The sequence below is a fragment of the Anopheles marshallii genome, chromosome 3, assembly GCF_943734725.1.
Source record: "Anopheles marshallii chromosome 3, idAnoMarsDA_429_01, whole genome shotgun sequence".
Taxonomy (NCBI): Eukaryota; Metazoa; Arthropoda; class Insecta; order Diptera; family Culicidae; genus Anopheles; species Anopheles marshallii.
This window is the reverse complement of record NC_071327.1, coordinates 11594592-11618249: the sequence shown is the minus strand read 5'-3', so window position 1 is coordinate 11618249 and position 23658 is coordinate 11594592. Positions and strand designations below refer to the sequence as shown.

At 42.9% G+C, this 23658-nt stretch overlaps 1 protein-coding gene across 1 annotated transcript in view; it reads right to left on the bottom strand.

Moving 5' to 3' along the window:
* The window catches only part of LOC128711476 (protein rolling stone), a 37389-nt gene that overhangs the window by 9180 nt on the left and 4551 nt on the right, over positions 1 to 23658 (bottom strand). Inside the window, exon 2 of the mRNA XM_053806354.1 lies at positions 1023 to 1113. Within this exon, the coding sequence (XP_053662329.1) occupies positions 1023 to 1109 (87 nt within the window). The 5' untranslated portion in view covers positions 1110 to 1113. The remainder of the gene's footprint in view (positions 1 to 1022; positions 1114 to 23658) is intronic.

Below are 23658 nucleotides of genomic sequence, written 5' to 3'. Positions count from 1 at the left end.
TAGCAAAAAAAATCCCATGAACTGGGCGATTTCAGAATTGCCTATACAAAATGAGAATTTGCATATCTTTAGGCGTTTTCACTTTAAGTGTTCCTTGTGCAATTTACATTGCATTACGCCTCAAGTTATGCAATTCACATTACAAACGGTGCTGAAAACCAATTCAAGGTAATTCGTCACTCTCGTGTTTATTTCTTGTGTCACGTAATAATATTATTAAAAATAGGAATTGTTTCGCTTTATAAATTCCAAACCACATTTTCTCTAAATTAAATCCTTTATACCTGTGTAACAACCATCCACTGTATGTGGCATAACAATTGCCGCTTTGTTTTGTAACCGTGTGTGACCTATTTCTGAAGAAAATTAAAAAAAACCTTTGCGCGAATGAAGTATACTACACCAGGTACACTTTACGTGCTGAGATATCCCATCATCATCTGGGGTGAGATATGCTCGACTGGAGTGGCTTATCTTTAGCACTCCTTGCAGTCTAAATTATGAACCAGATAAAGCGGAAATGTCATCAGACTGTTTCGTCCCGCGCTGTCATCCAACGCCGTCATCGCCGTCGGCCGGCTGGAACGTGCTGGAAAGTGCTCTTATCAACTCCTGACGAGTAACTACCGGACGTGTAGCTCCCGTGCGCTGGACTAACATAGCCGCATCACGCCTACACACAAGTGCCAGCCCGTCGACAATGCACCACACTCGCTCGTGCAAGCGGAAACAAAAACAGCCCGGGATTTTTTCGTTTTTATTTATGCATCTCAATCTGTTTATTAGCTCGTTTGCCCAGGCGCACCGGGTGAGGCTCAAGCTCCGTTTGGGTGTTATCTCTCTGGGTTCTCTGAGCTGGAATGTTCTGATGCGGGCAACACTCACTCCCAGCGCTGGGAGGACGTGTTATGGAGCGACCTATCGGTTTGTTTGTGCGCTATTCTTGTTGTTGTGTTTTGCCTTTTACTACCCTTCGGAGCCTGCATGTACCGTCCCAAAATAACCCATCGGCCCGGACTTACCTGACACAGATAGAAGTGATGCCGTTCGACGCGGTTCGGTGAGCTGCTCGGTTTGGGCATGCAGCTGCTCCATATTTTGGTGACCATTACTCTGGGGAAAGAGACGAGAAAGAGCGGAAAAGAACGGCATAAGCAAAACACGGTTCAATTAAAGTTTATCCCAAGCTGACGTAAAAGCGCTGCCAAACCGTAACTGGTGCAGTAGTCAGCCGGAGTAGATTGCTGTCAAAGTGTGCCGAGCGTATAAATTCGGATCTTCTCCAACGACTACCACCGTGCGTGTCAGAGCAAGGTACGGATGAGGCGACGCATTTGTAAAGCGTGCGGTAAAGTTAGTAATCAACGCCGTACGGAACGGACGGAAGGGGTAAATTAGGGAACTGTTTTCCCGGCTGTTTCCACGAACGTACGGAGACGTGTCAGGTTGGACAGTTGATTTTGTTAATGGAAACAAAACTCCGCAAAATTCCAGCCGGTCTCGGTCAGTAGCTAGCTTTTCCTTTTTTGTGCTGAATATAGGATTAGAGGAAGATTTTAAAGGATTATCTTAGATTTCACTTTGCACGCCACTGTGGTTTGTAAGACTTTGCGGAAGCAAATGCCTTTCGGGCGAATCTTTTGCTTTAAAAATTTAACATGAAGGCTTGTAACTATCGTTAAGAAACTGTGAAATACAAAAGGGCATTGAAAGCAAGTGTAAAAGTTAAATAGGTTGGAAAATTAAATGAAACAGACTGCCAAACTGTTATGGTGTGCGGATTTACAATATCTCAACACAACTTTACCACGTGGCCAAGGGGTTTTTTGATGAAATTGTAAATAGTAAATGTACATATTCATATTAAACTTTATTTTAAGTTATTATGATTTTCTCATAGTATTTCCTGGCAGTAATCTGCCATATTACTGTCGAGTAATTTTGTAAGCTCTTGACGCCTAAAAGTATGCAATGTCTTGTTTTTAACCCGTCAACCGCTTTGCCCGACAAAGTCTGGCAACAATCGAACGGATTGATGGCGTGGTGGTTTATGTCACTTGTATAGGATTTCTATCGAATTGTAGTTTAGTTAGTGTCGCCTAAAAGTAAACATTTTTTCAATTGGTTTTAGCAATCTGTAGGAAGCTCAAGGAAGAAAAATAAATATAAATACAACACTGTGTTTCCATGCTTTTTTTTAATCGGCCAGGCCGTCTCGACTTATTTTACCACGAAGCCGTATAGTCAGTCCTAGCAACTGGCGAACGGTTTGGACGAGAGTTTGTATCGGCGCCACTACCAATATACCACCGGACCACGCCATGCTATTCATGCGCGTTGTACATGCTATCGATGAAAAAGATACCCATTTTTAATACTTTCCATAATGCTTTCCTATTTTTGTTGCAAAACGTTTCATACATTTACTATCATCACAAACGTGAGCTGTCGATAAGCTTAGCTCTTCCGCAGCCCGTACGATTGGTATCATTTTCCACGAAAGCATAGTAAACAGCGGAAATGCAAGAATTAAGAAACATTTATCTCATTAGCAAACACCGCACGGTTTCGTGCCGGCAACCACACCGAGAGCACGGAACGATCTTGAACATTTGCCACGTTGTAAAGGGAAGGCTTGGTTGGGCGATATCAGCATCCTTCGAGCACCTTCTTGTCGTCGTACCGAGGCGCATTAAAGAGGACGCTCGTGAAATCTTAAACATTGGCGGTCTATTCATTAGCAGCCACGATAGGCATGCTCGAGTGGCCGCCGAAAAGCAGGGCCGGCGAGGCTAGACGATCGAATGGAAAGCAGAACCGCCGTCGTCGGCAAACACACCCAATACATAGTTACGGGCACGTTAGGATGCAACGGCTTCCATTGGTAGTGAAGGAAGGTGATTTTTTGTTGTTGTCGTTGTTAGAATCCTCCCAAACGAGCATGGTTGGGGGAGATCCTATCGAGAACGATTGCAACCCACTCGAGCGTCAAAAACATGCTGCCATGCCACAGCCCAAGTTTTGAGTCCACCAGACCGGAAAACGCTCGGGCGTCAATTGCAGATTATTAAAATCGCCATCGAAACGCGGCAACGTAATCGGCAAACGGGGATAATGTTTCGCTCGAGTGCCCACCGGACGGTTCGCTCAGAAACGTGACTGAAATTCCACTGGCGATGGAGAAGCTTTCCGAAAGAAGCAAAAAAAAAAAGCTCAAACGGAGATCCTTTCAGGATAAGGTCAACCGTTAAAGCGGCGGATGCCGCAAGGGTTTTTCTCCCCCACCCCCACCAAGGGTGACCATCAGTGGCCGGGTTAAAGGTACCGGAACTAAATCGATCACGCATTTTCATTTCCGTGCGCTTTGAACCGATTTCGGAAGCAAACATCGTTAATATAGCGGAAGGATGTGGAGGTTGATATGTAGCGAAAGACAAAAGGCAAACAACAGGCAAAAGGGTAACCCTACTTCCTGGTCTGTCTAATCGATGTCAGCACAATGGTCCCCACCTCCATTATTGCTGCCGGTGACACGACTTCCAAGACCAAGAACCAAGTACCTACACGAGGCCTCCGTCACTGTAGCTGATGCGCGTCCAGCCAGAAACGTGTGTCGGGCGCGAAACTTTTATCGAACGCATCGGCAGCAACCACACTCCCTAAACGCCGTACGGTGTTCCAAACAACCGTAATGTGGGCCATAAAATTTTGAATCCAACTACCGCAATCAAATGGTCATGTTTATTTCAGTTCACATTTTTTTCCTCCACCCATCATTTACCATCGCCCAAACTGGGGGAACGCGAATGTGGAGAGTGCCACCGGGAACAAAACATATTGATTCGGATAACGAACCAGAAAGGTAGCATAAAAAAAGAACCACCAAACAAAATAAACAAAACACAAGCAAATCTATATGGCGAAATGTTTTCCTTTCTTTTTTCCGCGGGGTGGGAACTTTTGCCTCCAGCAAAATTGTTGTCCACTTTGGTACCGATATGCTGACGCAGGGGGAGTGAAAAAAAACCATTTCGGTGTCATTAATTTCACGTGTCGCGAATGAAACTGCCCACGGCAGGTATCGGGATTGGTGGATGCTGGACGAAACAAAAAAAAAACAGAACAATATGACATTGAGCCCAACAAGGTTGATGTTAGCTGCTGGTTTTTTTTTGTTCGTTTTTCTTTTGGAGATCTGTGATATATCATATCAATCAGCTCTATTATTTCTCTACGTGCACGCTATTTTGTTCCGCAGGGCGTAACATTGATTTGAACCGGGGAATAAAGCTTATGCACGGTTATTTTGCAGGCATGTTTCGGTTATTTCATCCATTGTCACTGCAATTATGAAGCTGAATACCTTCAAGGTATTGGTGAATGTGAATAAATTACATATATAATGGGGTTTACACTTTTAAATATCGGTTATAGTGTTAACATATTCACTGCATACATTAACTCTGTCCAACATCACGGCTGACCACGTATCTGTGATTGAATCTCGCATTACAAGCCTTTTCTTGGAAATTTTTTTGTGCTCAATGCCGAAGTCTAAACATTTAAGAAACTTTGACGTAATGTAGGATGTTCAGAAACTAGTAACAGAATAGCTAGAAACCGGCAATTCGTAAACAGCTAGAATGACCAATGCCATCAGAGAGTCTTTCTTGTGGTGTACTTATGATGTGATCTGGGCAGAAGTTGAGACTTGAGACTTGAAAACATTAATATCGAAGAGCTACTAACGTAACACATAAAACAATCTCCTTGAATTCTCCGAACAACATATGGAGTTACTGATGCCTGAAGTAAAGTAAAATAAAGATAGTGCAACAATACACTTATGTTTATTCCTCATACGTTATCAAACATAATACTGTATAATCAATATAGAGTAGAGATTAACATAGTATAGAGAAAAAATAATATAGATTATATTTTCCTAGTACCTGAATTATCTGGTTGTTGTCAGATAACTGAAACACTTGAACGGATCAAACTCGTTGGGACTGTGTCATGATTTATAACATTTTTATAACATATAATTGCATAATACTATGCGCATACCTACAAGATGCAACTCGGAAACATGGAGAAGAGACATGTCAAAGCCATAAATACACAAGTTAATGGTGTTTTATATAATTAAATCTTATATGCCACCCAACATTTAATAATTAACCTTTCCGTTATAATCTTAATTAAGACAGGAAGAGGCTCGGTTGACCACTTTAAGTCATATGTCTAAACATTCAAAGATTCCTCGAACTTCCATTATATCGCCTTCAATGTGGCCTTTTAAGACGTTTGAAGTGTTGTTTTGGTTTTGATACAGTAATATCTGTAGAACTGTTAAAAAAAACTACCCATATACTATTCACATTCAATGAAAGAATATGAAACTCGATTGTATGGTTAAAATAGAAAACAAAATAGAACCCAGCCGAGACCGGGTTTTGTGCTGTATCCTACTTCACAATGGAAAAAAACTTACGAACCGCTCAAAACGCCCATCGGAAAAGTCTGTCGATTCTATTTTTGCAGTAAATTGTATCGTTTTCTAAATAAAATTTTACTCCATAAAATTTTTTGCCGAACAATCGTTCCGAATCCTCCACAATTTCAATACGGCAAAGAAAATCCTTTTTGGGACCAAAAACATACTATCGTGCGGAACTTCGTCCCAGGGAACGTGCCATCTCACTGCCTAGGTGTAAGGCAGGCGGCACCCATAAACTTCCATTGTTGGAAAACAGTTTCCGGACGCTTCGTTTTTCCTACACCCACTCTCCACGGGTATTTTCCCCCGTGATGGGTTGCTTTGAAATGGGGAAGAGGCCGTTGCTTACGTAAAAGAATCCATCGTATCAGCCTTATTTCTCGACATAAAAGTCACACCGGTCTCGGTTGTGCAATGGGTAAATTGAAACATTTTTCCACGAACTTGCGACCGGATCACGTCTTTTTTTCCAGGGCGCAAAAAACAAAAATGGAAAACTAGTTCCAACCGGGCCCGAAGACGAACGTTGAAGCTGTCGCTCATGTTTCGGAGGCTGTCACTGTTGCACGATCGTCACACAACGGGGTGATGCTATGCGTCCGGTGCATCGAACAAATACGGGACAAACATATTCCATGCCGCTCACATTCGCTACGGGGCTAAATTGAAATTCAAATGGCCATCAGCGGGCAACAAGTCCTCTACTTTTTGCTCTGTTGGTTCTGGATTTCTTTCTGCTGTTCGCCTGGTACGGAAAACTTAAACTCGTAAAACGTAAAAGAACATTGCTGTCGTCTGCTTTTCATTGTGCGGTCTCAAAGTATGATGTCCTCCCGACACGTGGTTCCGTTTATGCCGGTTTGGAGTTGAATATCATTCCCGAGAAACGACCATTCGGTGTCTTTTGCGAGAGCATGGATGCACCCTTAGGACATTCAATGCACTTGTGGTTATCTTTCAGTGCGCTAGTGTGGTGGCTAACCGGCACCTTCTCTGTGTGTGTGTGTGTGTGTGTGTGAGGCCAACGTATGCAATTGATGGTGATGGTGTGCTGCTAGCGAACTGGTTGCCCAAGTAGCGGTGCTTTGGTCAAGAGCAATCAATAATCTGGTTAGTGGTTTTGTTACCAACTTTTCCCAGAAATGAATTCAATTATTCTTCCCGTTACAGGGATGGGACGTTTGTTCCGGCAGACGGTCGGAAACTAATGTAGCTCATTGGCAAATGTTGACCATCGCTGGTGGCTTTACGAAAGTCAATCGCAATGTTGCCTGGCGATAGTATGGACATGTTATACAGATGTCCTGATGTCGCTGCATACTTTTAGGTTGGAATGTATGGTGTTTTATCGTACGTGTTTGTGTTGTAATTGTCTCACGGAATGATCCACCTGGGAGCAACATGCAGCAGCATGTTGTGGTTCGCCTGCATTTATGCAACTTCACCCGTCGAATTTAAAATACTTGAACTGGAGTACTCACACTGATATTCGATAGAACATTTAAACGTAATTACTTAGTAATTCTAATAGTCAAAATGTCTAAATCATTGGATACAATCTATTCTTTTGTGCAAAAAATTATTTGTCAAAAAACTCATTTATGTACAATTAAGTTTGTGAAAATGTGAATTAAATGATCATTTCATGCATTATTTACGTATTTGCATGCGACATAAATGGCGTTGTGATGAAATATCCCAAGTAGCATTCTTTTGAGGAATTACAAATCATAAGGGAGTCATAAATCGTTGAAGGTTCATAACTCTTATGGGACTATGAATCTTTGAGGAGAGAGAGTCATTCATTCAGTTAAAAGAATAATTCCGAGTCATAATTTTAATGATATTTACCCAACATATTACATTTGTATTTTCGTAAGTAAAATCAGGAAACGATTGAAAAAATCATATGTCTATTCCTGGAATCATTGCTAATAGCAATCAAAAACAATATTAAGCAAACAGTTTTGTAAGCAAATTTCAACGAAAGTTGCAAACAAATCGAACTAATCTGAAGTGCATAAGTTCACTGAAGTTCACTTTCTCCACATCAGCCAACTATCCATTACTTGTACTTTATCGAACTAACAACTTCATCGTCACCCATTGTGCAGCGAGAGGAATCGAATTCGCTGGAAAAACAATTTCCATAATGGAATAAACCATCACCGAACGAGCGCAGAAGCCATCCGGCTAATGGAAACCGGGCCGCGTTGGGACGAGTTGGGAGTAAAGGAGTCACCAAAGAAGATTCTCGTCTCTGGCCTTGCTTTAGAGCATTTTTTTTGTGTGTATTTCTACTGGTTTTTTACTTCCACATCCACGGGCAAAGATAATGCGAACGGAATGGTGGTGCGCTTATCAATTTCCGTTGACGGTGAAAAATAGTTCTCGAATGGAAGAATAGCCCGGGCCTTGAATCCCGGGCCTATCGCCTTCGAACCTCCCACTATTTGCACGTGCCGGTAATTAGACTAACCATGAAATGAATTCCACTTTTCCACTCCACTCTAGCGGATCCTTCGCGGGCACTTTTACAGCGAAAGAAGATGGTAAGGGACTTTCTTGCTCTTTTTTCTCTCAAGATAATCGAACGCTTTGGGTACCCACTGTGGCACGGGTTGACATTTTCCATTTGTTTGAAAAGGCGTATCCGCTTTCTTATTTGTTCACGCTTTGCAAAGCTTCACAGCTAATTAGTGAGTTAGTTTTAGTGTTTTTCGGATGGAACGGTGGTGACACACGTACTTTAAAAATGTTCGTAAAGTTTTTCACCCAAAAATGTATGGGAAGGAAACGGTACAAACAAAGGGGGATTGGTAAATATTGACGCTTGAAATTATGAGCTGACACGTTGACAAATCGAACATCAGCACCAAAAAGGAAAGTGAACGAAATACGCTGTCAAAAGTCCCGACACCCTCGGCAACATTCTTGCACAAACCCCAAATAAACGTCAACATTTTCATTTCGCAGCAAATCGGATCAAAATCACCACTCAGCGCCATGACAGCGGGAAGAACTGAGAAGTGGGTGTTCAATCATAACTTATTTTCACACTAGTGCCGCGTTCACAGCGTACAGCAACTAACAGCTATTCGGAAACTTTTTCCGAAAGCTGTCCAACCAACAGGCAAGCAACAAAGCAAGAAAAAAAAAACGCACTTGCATTCACCGAACTTGGACGAGTTTTTCACACCGCTTTTCAGCAAGCGAGCCCCGTACCCGCTGCTGTGTGAAAATAGTAAAAGCAGATTGGAGAAGGAACAACCCAAAAGCACACATGACCGATGACCGGAAATCATATCATATAGACAGACGCGTACCCAACATACCCGCCTGCAAATAACGCCTTGGATGTGGGCCATTAAACTTGCTCCAATCTTGGAATGTCTGCCCGTCCCCAGAACCCAGAACCCGAGCGCGTGGCAAGACCATAAGAAATACGTCCATTTGTGAGGATTCTCGTGTGGAATCAACCCCCCCCAAAAGAAACGTTGACGAGTTTGTCGAACGTTTCCATCTGCACTATATGGGGGCAAACAGCTTCACAAGCATGGCCATAAGCCGATTGAAGCGTTGGCAGGAAAGGATTTGGAGCGGGCAAGCGGACAAGAGTGATGCATACGGACGTACATACGGAAATGAAAATCGATGCCATCTTCGACCGGCACACGACAAACTGTGGCAGTCGGAGCAGCGGAAGAAACAGGGAAAAACATACACATCAACGCTTTCAGGCAAATCGTATCAAAAGAATATGAAATTTATTCAAACGAAATCCATCCAATTCGTTTTACGATGAACCACTGGCTGATCTATATCGTCACGAAGCAAAGCTTCTAAAGTTCGCCCGCACCAAACATCATGTTTTGCCTTTGGTTGGCTGGTGCAGAAATGGAGAAAAGATTAAATTTTCCTCCTTACCAGGTCGGGTCGGTCGCCCAAGGTTAGGGCATATGGAGGAACATATTTCTACATCCATTTTACCATTCGATCGGTGACGGCCCGGGTATCCGGTACCCTTGGGTGGATCCGGAAACGGGACGGAGCATTCTTGCAGCAGAGATTGATGGTGGAGCGAATTGTGCAACCGCTTGGTGCTTCCATCTGCACGCGCGTATTAATGGTGTGGCTTGACAGTTCGCAGGTAGACAACCTCGACACCTAGTTCCGGTGGCTCCACGCATCCTTACGCCACGAAACATCCACCACGCGCCGAAAGGTCATGAGCGGAGTATCTCAAATGGACGGGATTTCTACTGAGCAGTACACGATTTATTACAACACCCTTTTTTGCGGCCACCACACCACACAAGCGCGCACACACTAACTTTGTTCGAGGTGGAGGTCTGTACGAGGATTTGTGTCACCCGTGTTTCCGTATTCTAGAATGACAGCAAACGACGGGATGGAAAAAGAAATTGGAACTATGACGAGAAAAACGGACGAAACAAACGAGAATGGATGCCCAACATTTCCGTGCCGTTTAGAACCCAGCCAGCTGTGTCGTTCACATCCGCACGTGCGGTATAAGGCACGCAACTGCACCCGTTCTTTAGTTTTGGTGTGTCGCTCACGTGGAAAACTGAAGCACACTTCAGAAAAGGACAAGCACCTGGGGATACAAATATTTATCGATCCCGTGAGATGGGTTTCCTCTTCCAGTTGCTTCTAGTGGACAACTTCCACGGTGTTTCCGGCTGGCGCAGCAAACGGAACAGGGAATCAAAGTACGGTGCGGGATGTTACGAAATAGGATGATGGTTGAAGGGATTTAGCCGGGGCAGCCATTTGAAGATGTGTTTACTGAGCCGGCATAATACAAGTGCCAATCATTTACCAACTGCAATGGAGATCCCATAATCAGCCGAACAAACGCAGCATGGGAGATTGGATAAGATTAAACAAGCTGCTGCTGCTTGGTAAGAACAAACTGTATTCAACCTGTGATGAAAACTGGCTGGCAGCAAATCGGTACGACTGCACCAAATTGACATTTGTTGCTTTCTGTAGTATTTGTCGGCAAAGATGTGAGCAAGCAAGTAACAGGCAAACACGAGTAATGTTGCTTGAGATGAAAATAAGTTGTAGTGGCCGTTGTACCTGTAATGATTGCGGCTTATTTCGTGTTTTATAAGAATAATTGGTTGTTACAGTTCTTTTGAGGTGGTTTGAAAAGGATCTGTCTCATTCAAATATGAAAAACCGGCATATTTTTAGAAGACTCAGGGATTTAAAACGACTGTAAGACAATATAACTTTGTTTTCAAAAGTATTTGTTTGAATAAATATATTATAATTTTTTTTTCTAAAGATACAATATCATAAATAATAGAATAACTTTATGAAAGTATCATATGGTAAATTCTAAAATTAGGTAAAAATAATAGCATACATTAAGGGTATTATCCGATCAAACGCCTGCATGGTATGCAAATCGCACGTTTTAGTTGAATTTTCAACAATCGTTAGTCAAAATCAGCTCGCTGTAATCTGTCAAAATAAATGATTATTTTAAATATTAACATCCTAATGTTAGCCGTAGGAAAAGACAGGAATATTTTTAGAAATTGTGTTTGTTTTTGTTTTGAATAAAAAACGCTTCCATTTCATCATGGGAAAAATACCACTAATACTTTCAGCCGCCGAAACCATCCCAAACAAACCCGGAAAGGGTGACGACAGATAAACGCTTACAAGCTCTCCACAATCTTATTTCAAGCGTCTTTCCTATATTTATTATTCAAAGAAACGGTCAGTGTACAGCTGCGTCCCACCAGGCAAAAGCAGCGAAAAGGTACCATCCGATGTCTCGGCTGGGAAAAACAACACCGAACCGCCCCTACAATCAGCGTCCACTTCCGTCCGGGGGCCGTCGGTTCATAAATATGTACGTCCTTGAAGTGCATCCTGACCACGGACGGTGGTGGCTAAAAATAAGCTTCCATCGCCGACTAGTAGTAACGGAGGTGGCCCCCAGAACCCGCGTCATGATCGTGCGGAAATAGGTAAAAATTGTCGTCGAATACGACGGGTTGGGAACAAAAGCGAAATCTGACACCCACTCGCTACTATCACAAAGCATTCGCAGGAGGCAAGTGCAAACAGAATAGAACAGGGCAAAAAGAGGAAGAACGCTCGCCCAAGCAATGAGCGGAGGAAAAGTAAAAGCATCCGTGCAGGAGGCTCATAAATTATGTGCCTGCAGCAAACAGTGTGCGGCCTGTCGGCAAGCTTCGGACGAAGTTTACCGACCGTTCCGTTTTATGCTCGCAGCAGCAACTAGCAAGGCAAGATAAGAAACGTGGTTATGATGAACGGGATTGATGAAACTGCTAATTCGATAACAGTGTTTGTAGTTTATTCAAATTGCTTTTTGTACGGGGAAAGCCATGAGTTTCCTTTGTTTTTTCCCTCCTAGATCATGCGAAGCTCAAGGGATGAAGAGATCTTGATTGCTTTCGGTATGACTGTCGTGTAAATTATCGCACAAATATGTTTACGCTTATTTTTGCCAACATCATTTTTACACTTAATACCCATGTAAATGGAGCAATAGACAGTCAAAAGATTTACTGAAAATCAGACTTAAATATTTGTATTTTGCTGTGTGGATAACATACATGCAGGGGCAAAAATATTTGTTCACACAAAAAAAATCTTCAACAATTGTTAATAACTTGCGAAATGTTTCGCGAATACGTCGATCTTAAATACGCTTTTCTCATAATTATTGTCCTTTCATAATTACCTATTGTACTGTTGTCAAAATGAAGTATCTAATATCATCATTCATTCAGCCTTTGTCCAATTTTGTACCATCCAGCCTTCGTTCTAATAAACCCTCGATAACACTCTACTGTCAATCGTTCTGTAAAGCTTACTCTGCCTCTTAATACCCCGGAGATAATTAGCCATCACTAAGGATATCAACTTGGTTCAGTCTGTCAGATCCTCTCCGGACCGTAAAACCGGAAAACTGCCGACAGACATGGCAGCGTGCGAAAGAACAACAACACCAAACTTTCATTATTTTCTCATTCAACCGCACACATCCACTCACACACACACACACTCGCATATTCGGACACGCAATGCGGAAATAAGCCCGTGCCGTATACTTAGTGCGGAACGCGTGCGTAAACATTCCTTTCCGGTGTCCATACCCAAGCTGGGAAGTTTAACGTTCACGCCCGGAGGGGGCAAACCATCGGACAGTCGGTTTCTCGGCTGTACGTGTGCCTGTGTCTGTGCTGGTCGGTGTTGTGCAAGCATTGAGGTGAAAAAACAAACCTCTCCTTTCTGGACGCATCAAATAATCCTTCAGCCCCGGAGCGACTACCAGCACTACACCGGGGAAGGAGATGGATGGGGCCCACACATTTTGCCATAATGACGGACAGTGGCCGGTGCAGCTGCTGGCCACACCAGCTACCAGCACCAGCAGTATGGTCCTTTTGATACCCTGTGTACATTAATTCCTATATCCGAGTTTGGCACGTGATTCAACGTATGTCTCGGGTAAGAGGCCACACACCACAATGGATGCGTCTCGCATGATTTAGGGGCTGTTCGGTGTACCGATGGGTCGTGTATTGGGTGACCATTTTTTTTGCACCCTATCCCGCCTGTCAGCACTATCGCATCTATGCTCCACTGCACTGTAGGGATTTGTCAGGTTCGAGTTGAATAGTGAAAACATAATTGACACCGCCATGTACGCAAATGCAGAACAATGAAGCTACGTACGGGATAAAAAGGTGCCTTTGAGAATGGAGAAATATTACTTTAAACTGTGCGCCACAAAACTCTACAACGTCATCAATTTAAATATTATTATTATTGTGTGTTTATTGTCCAGTCTAGCAGTCTAGTTGCTAGTGTTTGGTAGCCTAAATGAGTCTTGTTCGAAGAACTCTTTCCGGAGCATATGAATACATATTCTCTAACAAACAGAGTGCGTCGATGTCATGTTTTAAAATGTTAACAATAAATGTAGCCTCTGCAACTTGTCAGAGAACAGAGAACACGATAGTAGGGCATAGTACTTAGTCCCAACCATGGCGCACTGCAAAGCGCTAATCTACTAAGCCTGCGCTGAATCGACTCATGTCTATTGTTCCACATTGTTGTGCATCCGAAATATCCGAATAAACTACTGTTGCAAAAGAAACACGGCTAAAGATTTGCTGTTCTCCTAACGGCCATGATTTCCCTACCTAACGTCAACTCGCACACCGTTCCGTCCTCACATCATTCCGTTTGACGTTTTATTCTACAGTAATCATCTAGTGCAATAATACCTCACTGTCACCGTGTGTGCACCACTACATTGAAGCGTTGTATTCGAACCAACTTTTATCGAGTGAAATGTGCCTTGAGGTGCGTGTAAAGCTCTTTTTGAAAGATTGACGCCGACTTATGCGGTATTGTGTAGATTTGCCCGAAGGTATGCAATCTATTTACATAATCAGCTTAAAGAGGATCTGACACACCGATTTAATCGGAATAAAGTCTATTTCCGCACAGTATGTAGTTCACGCACGCTCGTGAACTTATGATATGGCACCCGTTTTTACACACCAAACGTCATAGATCGCTTCTGGGTCAGCTTCCCAGCAAGGCCAAGTAGGTCATTCAGCTAAAATTCGATAGCCTTCTCGCAGGCGCAATTATACAGAGTGAAATAATAGAGAGTGAAATTTCAATTTTCAATTTCAAATACAACATTGTTCAACACAGGTTACACGAATAAGCAACTTACTTAAAAGTTATTCGAAATGCTCTTTTAATATAACAAAGTTATTCATTATATTAAAAACATTACTGATATTTCATACAATACACTTCTCTTTTGGCAGGATCAAAATTGTAAAGTAGCTCATATATCATGTATGACCGCCTTACTCCTACGGCTTATAGTGCCACTCGGTACCGAGGTCTAGTTTCATTCAACGGCCTGGTTTTCTTCTGTGGTAATGTTGTGCGGTGTAACCGAAGCACATGTTCACTTTCACGTACCATTAACCAACGGTTGGGGGAAAGCATTCAGGACGAGCAGTACGTACTCACCGTCTTCACCCTTAGGATACGCACTATAGATATGTGAACGACAGAACATACACGATGGTTTCTGCCTTCATCGGCTATGGGGCTATAACTTTGTGAAACTATAAGTATTGCTTAAACACAAACCTTGCTTCGGCAACCCACAAGCACACGCGCTACACACATGACAAGAAGCACAGTGTGGAGCAACTTTGGCATGCTCCGGCACAACCCGGTACAATGGCAACGTTCAGTTCCATTCGTTGGTTCCGAGTGTAGGAAATGGGCTGGGGCACGTATACTATGCCAAGAGCATAAGACGACTAATAAGAATTTATATGATGCCAACACGTTAAAAAGCTCTTATTTTGCACTTTTTAATCCAACCACTGTGATGCTGATCATTGTGTGTGACTCGATGGAGAAGAACCTTGTTATGTATGGAAACAGTAACGACACGACGAACGCACTTTAAGGTTGGGGTGAAGTGCATCTAAAATGTTTACACCCTACGAAATGGAGTTGAAGTGATACCGTGCACAGGAATGCTTCCTGCGACAGGTGACAGATGGGAACGCAATGTAAACCGAAGGTCAATTAGTTGAACAAATGAAACGTACATACAGAGGGCTATTAATCACGCTCCGCTTGCAGAGACAACTTCAAGCGATCATAAATCTGCACCGGACAAATAGGTGTTAGTCGACAAAAAATGTGTACGTCTATCTACCTAATGTACAAGCGGTAACATTGCGTGCGGATAACAATCGAAACCATAAACTAACAAGTGGGATCGATTTCAATTAAATTCCAATGACTCTTTACCGTCCCATGTACCATGTTCCTTGTATGCGGTTGTGCTGTTGCATGCGGTGCTATTATTTCATTGCAAAAGGACACGCTTGGGAGGGAACATTTCAATAAGTTGAAATGTATTTATTCTTTCATCTGGATTCATTGGACATCTGGGAGATGTTGAAGACCTGACACATGTGCAAGATAAGTATCTATTTTAAATTGCATTGCAATAAATGAAGGTAGATCTTTCAATTCCGCTACCACGATACTGTCACATTGAAGCACTGTATTTGTGCTTCCGACAATTTCCCCCTAAAGATATGCAATCAGCATGACAAAACGTTCTGTAACGTTCGGCACTAATTGGTTGTATTCGGTCCAATCTTATGTTTGCTTATATTATGCTTATGAACTGAGCAAAGACATTCTCTACTCAAAAGCCCCAATGCAAATGGTCACAGTATCTCGAGGCACAATCATTTTGCCAGCAGCATAATGGTCTCGTATTGAAAACGATGATATTCGATCCAACCGTTGTCATTTTGTCTTGCAGCTAACAAAGTTATTATTTTGCTTTCGTATTTACTCAGTGCTTGATGACTAGGAGCAACATCTTGTACCTCAATGGCCTCCATGAATGCTATCAATGTCTTACGGGCACTGAAATTGGATGTCGATTTTAATTAACATAACATCAGAAAACAATCTCCAGTACACCGTGTCGAGCTGTCTCCTGTACCGTTCTCGTTGAACCTTGCTGCAACGCTTACGACCTACATTTTTATTCTTAGTCGTCCTATTGCTGGAATGGGACACCCCCTGGAGCTGGTGACACGGCACGTTAGAACAAATAGTCAAAAGCTCAATCTCGACACTGTGCACTTCAATGTAACGCCTGATTGCTAAGGATACCGGAGTTTCCGGCCGGTAGCTCGGATATAAATGTTCGCCCATTGTCACCGATGGTGCTAACGGGAAATGGTACCTTTTCTCTCGACCGTTATCATCCCTTGCTGCTTCTTGTACCGGGATATTTACATCACTGGCTGTAGTAGTTTTTCATGCAGCTGAGCTTTACTTCAAGGTCCTCCACGCTCGTACCCATCGCCCTGTCATGCCCGCCCGCTGATGAACACATTTTTCTATTTGTGGTACAATCGCATACATTAATGACATGTACACGGGAGGAAGGATGCTTCTTCCTGCCTCAGCAATTCATCCTCCTCACCATATTTCGAGCTTCACCCGGGAGAATCATTTTTGCCAAAAGCTTTTATTTCATCTGCCATCGCTTGACACTGAATGGGAGCACTTATTGCATCGAAACAACGTCTTCCCGGGCGTTCACTTATTTTTACGGCGACGGTCACAATTTGCTTCCCCTAGGGACAGCTAACCGACATATTATCAGGGAGCAGTTTTTCGCTCTCTAAGATAAACCAAACTAGCGCAGGAAAAATAGGTGAAAAACGCTGTTCCAGCGCGGGAACGCACTCATCAAGGATTGCCTTCATTTGGCAGGGTGCCGTGAAATCGTTTTGTGCTGGTTTAATGCTTGCACAGTCATCGCTGTGAGAAATACGTCTCGAAGGGCCATGTCTAGGTTCTTTTTAAAAGGTTGTACCATTTGTATGGCTACGGTTTCAAAAGGAACGCTAAATTGCTCTGCGGCAAAAGAATGTTTCCGGGAGCTTTTTTTTCTATTATTATAGATTTTTGTAAATTAAGCGCCAAAGAACGTACCGCGGCTTTTCACAGCACGTAACTCATTCTGAATTTTTAGTCTTTAATTTTTCTATAAGCGTTCATGGGGCCAATTAGCTTTAACACTGAAGGTAACACATTAATTTAAAAATAAAATTGTTTGAACGTTTATTCTGCCTTACTCCTTGATATGTAAATACCGGCAAACTGTTCGCCATTCCTACAAAATATATTTCGTGTCAGTTGTCTTTCTTGTGTTGACTGTTTAACTGTTTTAAAGCAGAAATACGAAACGGTAAGTATACAAATGTTCGTTTCGTTAATGCTGTTTTCCCCATGTTTCCACTCTCACCCGTTGACGGATCAACTTCTGGTGAGAAAATAAATGTCATCGTAAAGCAAGAAATCAACCAAGAACTCCGGCCATCCATCCTGCCGAAAGCGTATTCCAAGTAACTCACCGCTATCCAACCCTAAAAGTTGGAATGGATGGTAAAACGTGAAAAGCGAGTGTAACATTTCTTACCCAGGCACGAGCCGAGGCTCACTCGAAGTGGACGAAAGTTTTGCTGGAATTCAGTCAAATGCTCATCTCGTAATCATAGGTTTATGGGAAGCCTTCTGCTCATTCACACGGGCAAGTTTTGTGTACCGACACAGGCAAAACTCTTTCTTCCTGGTTCTGGTTCAGTGATAAAAAGGCGTGTTGTTTTTAATTTTCCAAAGTTCACACAAAAATTTCACTCACTCGCTCGCCGGGTAGCTAAACTTTTTAAGTGCTGTTTGGTAAGTGTTTAAATGAAATAATTTTAAACTGGTTGATAAATGCCGTCCCCCTTCTGCAGACAACTGAGCAGGCTGGGGGTAAATGATAACTTTGAAAGAACGGAGCAAATGGCGGAAATGGTTGAGTATCTTCTAATGAGAGGATTTATGTCTGGTTCAGAGTTATTCGAGTCGTATTGAGCAGCTTGTAGTTGTTTTTTTTTTTGGTCATTCAACTTAATCTCAAATTAAATTCCACCGAAGCAATCATGTATATTTACTCTTTTCTAACATGTTTTGTTCGCTCGCCATGTTCCTTCCCAGACCGACGAGGCATCCTTAAAATTCAATTACGTCCAATATTTATTACATTAAAGTTCCCTTCATTCGCAAAAATATGTTGCAAACTCTTCTCCATGCCTTCACACTTCTCAACGTTAACAACACACTTCCCAAAAACGCTTCCAGCCATGAGTGTTAAACATTATCCAACCGAGTAAACAATTCATGCTGCGCCTTTTTCGACACAAAAAAAAGCAAACTGACTTTGACTAAGTTTAGCACTGCACTGCTCCAAGTACTTCCCAATGGGGTTTTTTTCTGGCTTATTAGTTGGATCAATTTTGTTGGTTCGTTTTCGTGCCGATTTATGCAGCGGGTGGGACACACGATTGGTCCTGCAGGCTGCAATTAATTGCTCAGCTGGAAGCACTCTCCTTTTTTGTCGCACTATACACCCATCTTCCGCATTAGCTGCCGATCTATACGAGCCCAGCTTTTGCCAGATTGGGGTAAGTTGTGGGACAAAACTTCGCTCGTCGGTAGAGATGTGCAATCCCCGGTAACGAACCAGTCACGTCAGATAAAATTAAGCATTTGTTTGTCGTTTGCTGTTACTGGGTGGTTCCAGGAAGCTGGCAGAACATTGAGAGTTCCCGACAGACGGTAAAATTCGAACAAAAACTTGCGAAGAATATTAGCGTCATGTAAGTTGCCAGACGAAGGTTCGTAAGTTAGGAAGAATTGTCAATTTCGTGGAGTTAAATTTAAATCGTATAACATGCTTTCAAATGTCATTGTATTATCAATTAATGTTCTTTACTTGACACCAAAACCAACCAACTTAGCATAACTGCAGATAATATTATAACTTTTCATAATCATAAAAACGGAAAGTTAATCTATTCTTATCTTTATATCATTGCATACCACCCGTAGTTTATAAACATACAAAATAAGCTAATCCTTTTTTCACAAAAAATCGAATTTACAAATCTGAATAGTACAAGCGGAATATTTATCGTGCCTTTTCACACAAACCTGCCTTTCACAAACAACAAAATTCAATCTCTTTTTATGTCTCCATCATATCGTCGAATTTTTACTTTCTTGCCATCCAACATCCCTTAAAAAAAAGCATTGCAACAGCTTCAGCACAGTCGAACGGAGCCAAAAAGTTAAGGTACGGCCCACAATCACGACCACTATCGATAACAACGCCCGACTGGGAATAGTGCAAACTGTGCTTTTGCCCGGGCACGCAAACGCTACACAAGCTTGACTGAACACTCATGCGTTCTCGAGATCCTTCGCTGACCGCAAGTCAAACCGCAGCATGACGACGCGTTAGCCACTTGCCGGCATCCAACAGCGAAGACCGAGCACCGAGTGCGATCTCCACCGCTGTTTGGAGATTAAAAATGCAAATCAATTCCCGCAGCCAGCCAGGCTTCACGCTCGACCACTGCTGGATGCTGGATACAATGGCCAACCGGGAGACCCGGTAGCACGCGGGAGCGAGTTTAAACGCTGCTACAATCGATGCCAAAACTGATGTCTTCACGCCACATCAAACCACACGTCAGGCGAACGCGAACGGGCGATACATCGTTTACGTTCCTACGGGGAGCGCAGCATAGCGCAAGCATAGACATAGCGTCCTCATAGTGGCAAAAGGCGGAAGAAACAACCGGCCCCGGCATGGACCGCTTATTGACTCCGGTGAACTATTCGGACGTGATTGGCGTAATTCAATTACCGCTGGTTTGGGCTGGTCGTGCATCAAGGTTGTCAATGTTTCACGACCTGCGACGGTGCCGACAATTCTCGTTCCGGGTCCAAGTTTTCGGTGCCGTATGGCTGAAGAATGCAGCAGCGCACTACGGGGGGCGTCCGCGTTTCGATGCAACATTTCTATGCTGCGAAGAAACTGCAACCGAAACGGTGCAAAGATGTGCATTAATTTGACCTTCTGCGCCGGTGCCTTCACATATGTCGGTGAGAAATTAGCGGTGGGAATGCATGTTCGAAGGTGTTGTGCGTAGTGTGGGATTGATTCGATGCAGTGTCACACCGTCTGATGCATGTGTTTATGGTTCGAGTGTCAATGAAAGTAATTGATCAAAATCAATCATGTTTGTGTGGAGATGTTTAATGAAGGTGAGAAAATTCAAAACACTTAGACGTGAGCGATGTTGCAGCAGCGTAATTAATATTGTTTGATGGTAGTTTGACGTTTTCGGTAAAAGGTATGGTTTTGTTATGTTTTAACTGTCAAAACAACATAACATAACATAAATAACACACAACTGTCGTGGGATCGAATCTAGAGTCTGCAACTTTTTCCATCTTTTGTAATGGTGTGATCGAGTAAGAATACTTTTCCCGTGCGATGATAAAGAAATATGTTGCCCAAAAGCTTCGTTTAATCAATAAAAATCGTTCTCAATTAATATACCATTTCCATGATGAGCAGAGGAAGCGCGGGAGTCCCTAACTTAATGAGTTTCAGTTCATCCCAGAACCGCAATTTGCCATTGTTTTCTATTCTCCCAAAAGATTCCATTTCAGTTATTTATGCAATCCCACAAAATATGTTTCACACAAACGAGAGCCGAGTGCAAGCAAAGCTTGGATATTAAATCGATTTGCAGACATTTTAAGAACATTGGCCGACACACTAATGACGCGAGCAACACTTCCACCGAACCACAACTCGGTAATTTATGCTGCGCTTAAACATCCTCCCCACTCCGCAGCGGGGAGCTTTGGCCGGCAGACACACGGAGAAAAACCGCACCGACACCACTCGATGTTGTTTTTATGGCCGCTCTCAACCGGCCCCGTACCGAAAACGATAAGTAAAACTCATTTTATCCTACTTCAACCCGAGGACGCAGAAGTGTGATAATTAAAGCAACTGCGAAAATCCTGCCCAGTAAAAAGGGATAAACATTTTTATCTCCTTTTTTCTCGGTTAAATAATATTGAATATGCGAGTGTGTGTGTACAGTTTTGCTGGATGCAGCAACGTGAACTTTGGAAGAATAATAATATTCATCCAAATTGAAAACAATTAAAAGTTCAATTTGCTCCATCACTATGGCCTGTTGTATCGCACACAGGTAGTTAAATGATTTCATGCAATTATGTTTCGTCTATACGAACGAAGAGGCAATGAATATTGAGCCGTTGAGGTATTGAGGTGATTGTTTAACAAAATTTAAGCTGCTTGAAAATAACGCTTATGTATGAGATTTACTGTGGGATTGGTCAAAATGTTTCAAGATTGGTTATTTTCATCTATTTCAGTGGTGTATTTCAAGCGGTTCCCCTTGTACGTCCGAGAGCTTACCAAGGATTGACCAGGCGGTCCGGTTCTTCCTCCGGTTGGAGATTACCGAGACAAAAAGCAAATTAATGATGGAATCACCAGCGGCTCTGATAACAAATACGCTCGAAGCACCTGTCGTGACGATCGAAGCTGGGACTATACAGAACCTATAAAGTTCCAGTACTCACATACGTCTCTCAGGCATGAAGGCTCCGAGAGGAAGATGCTCAGAAGGATCTTTGGCCCCGTATGTGTGGAAGGACAATGGATGAGTCGCTACAATGACGAGCTCTATGGGCTGTATGGCGAATTCAGTGTAATGCAGCGGATTAGACTCGCCTCCGGTGGACTGGTCACGTCATAAGAATGACACCGGACGACCCAGCACGTAAAGTCCTTTTAGATCGTCCTCATGGACAGAAGAGGCGTGGTAGGCCCAGATTGAGATTTTCGCACGAAAAGACCTTAAAAAATCCCATCCGGACCAATCCCCTGTACGCAGGAATGACTTTCCAGCTACGGGTAAATAAAAGTCAAAGAAATACAGAAATGGCAACCTCAAGAGGTCTAGCTTGAGGTTGTTGTTGCGGTTAAAGAAGAAGATAATGCCATTTCTGATCACTCATTCACTTCAATTGTTTTTATTCCAGTCAACAGTATGTTAAGTAGCCTTTACAGGCATATTACCTAAACTAAAATAATAAGTAATAAACTATGGAAAATTGTTAAAACAAAGAATAAAGAGCACAACAAAACAAAAAAGGATGAAGAAAGGATAAAAATCTATTAAACCCTGCACCGAAACGAAAATCATAAAAGTTTACGCAGAATAAGTGCAAACAGTGATAAATTTAACGCATCCTCTGCGAAATCCTACCTGAATTTGAACCACTTTTGCACATTAAAACATAAACCAACACACAGCACAAGGTAGTACGTACTCACTACTCACCTTCCTGGTGCCTATTCGGTAGAACATTTCACGCTCCAGATTGCAACCAAAACAGCCATTAGTGTGCGCGGCCCGCAAAAGAATTTCCCAACCCAAAATAATTGTGATTGCATGATTTTTTAATTCCGTTCGGGAATTTTGTGCAACGCGCCGAGCTCGAAACCGACCGGTAACCTAATTTCCCATCCCAGCCCACGGCGTCCCTGATTAGACTCACTGACAAAGATAAAAGACAGATAGTTTCGCACGAGCCATCCCACAGGGAATGGCTGAAATGATCCGGGACGTGTAGTATAAGCGAGAGCAAACCCAAATACCACTCACTCGTGCACTGTCGAAACAAAGTACTCGCTCTGGCCGGAGGTGAAAAGCTGGATGATCTACCAGTGCTGGCCCTCGCACCGGCTAAAGCGATGTGGAGTATCGCTACCCGACTCGTGGGAAAAACTCGTGCGACAATTTTCATTATCGTGCGTTGTTAAATTTGCATCCTGTCAATCACGGGGCTCGCACGTTATGCCCCGGACTGGGCTGTCATTCACCGACACCGTCGGCACTTCATGTGGCTTTTCGAGCCGAACATGAGAATGTCAATCACCCTTGCCATGGTATGGCACGATTCGCTAACATACACACACTTCGCAACCTTGATTGAAAGCATCAGGCAAACATTTCGAGAGCCTAAATGGAGCAAAAAAACACACCGGAATGGTTAGTTTAGCGGTTCTATCCTCAAGCTCGGTAACATCCACCCCGGAAAGGTAGGTTAGAAGGAGAAATGAAAGACCTCCACTGATGAGGACCAACAACTATCTAACAACGGCATCATGCATTAAGATCCAAGATCGGAACGAGGGCCTTTGATTCGAATCGGTCTGCTGGGATGTTTCCTTCAAAGAGCATCCCTTAGAAATGGCACACTCGAAAAAGGCCCTCAAGAATGGAACCAACAGTAGCAGAGAAAAAAATGCAAGAAGCAGAAAAATCTAACGAATTTTCCACATGACATTCAACGTAAATTTACGAGAGCCAATCTTGCGGCTGTGTACGCCTAAGCCGCCACACGATTCATGGAGGAACTGTTCTTTTTTTTTGTGTTATTATTTCCATCCGGTTCGTTTTCTCGCCCATTTTTCACACCCGATTCCCAATGACCCGAGAGAGGCGGGACAGTGGCGTGACAATTCTGCAAAGAATGAAGTTTTCCCCGGTGCTGTACAGCTTCCTATCGCAGACGGAGAAATAAATGGTAAACGGGCAAAGAGATGCTGG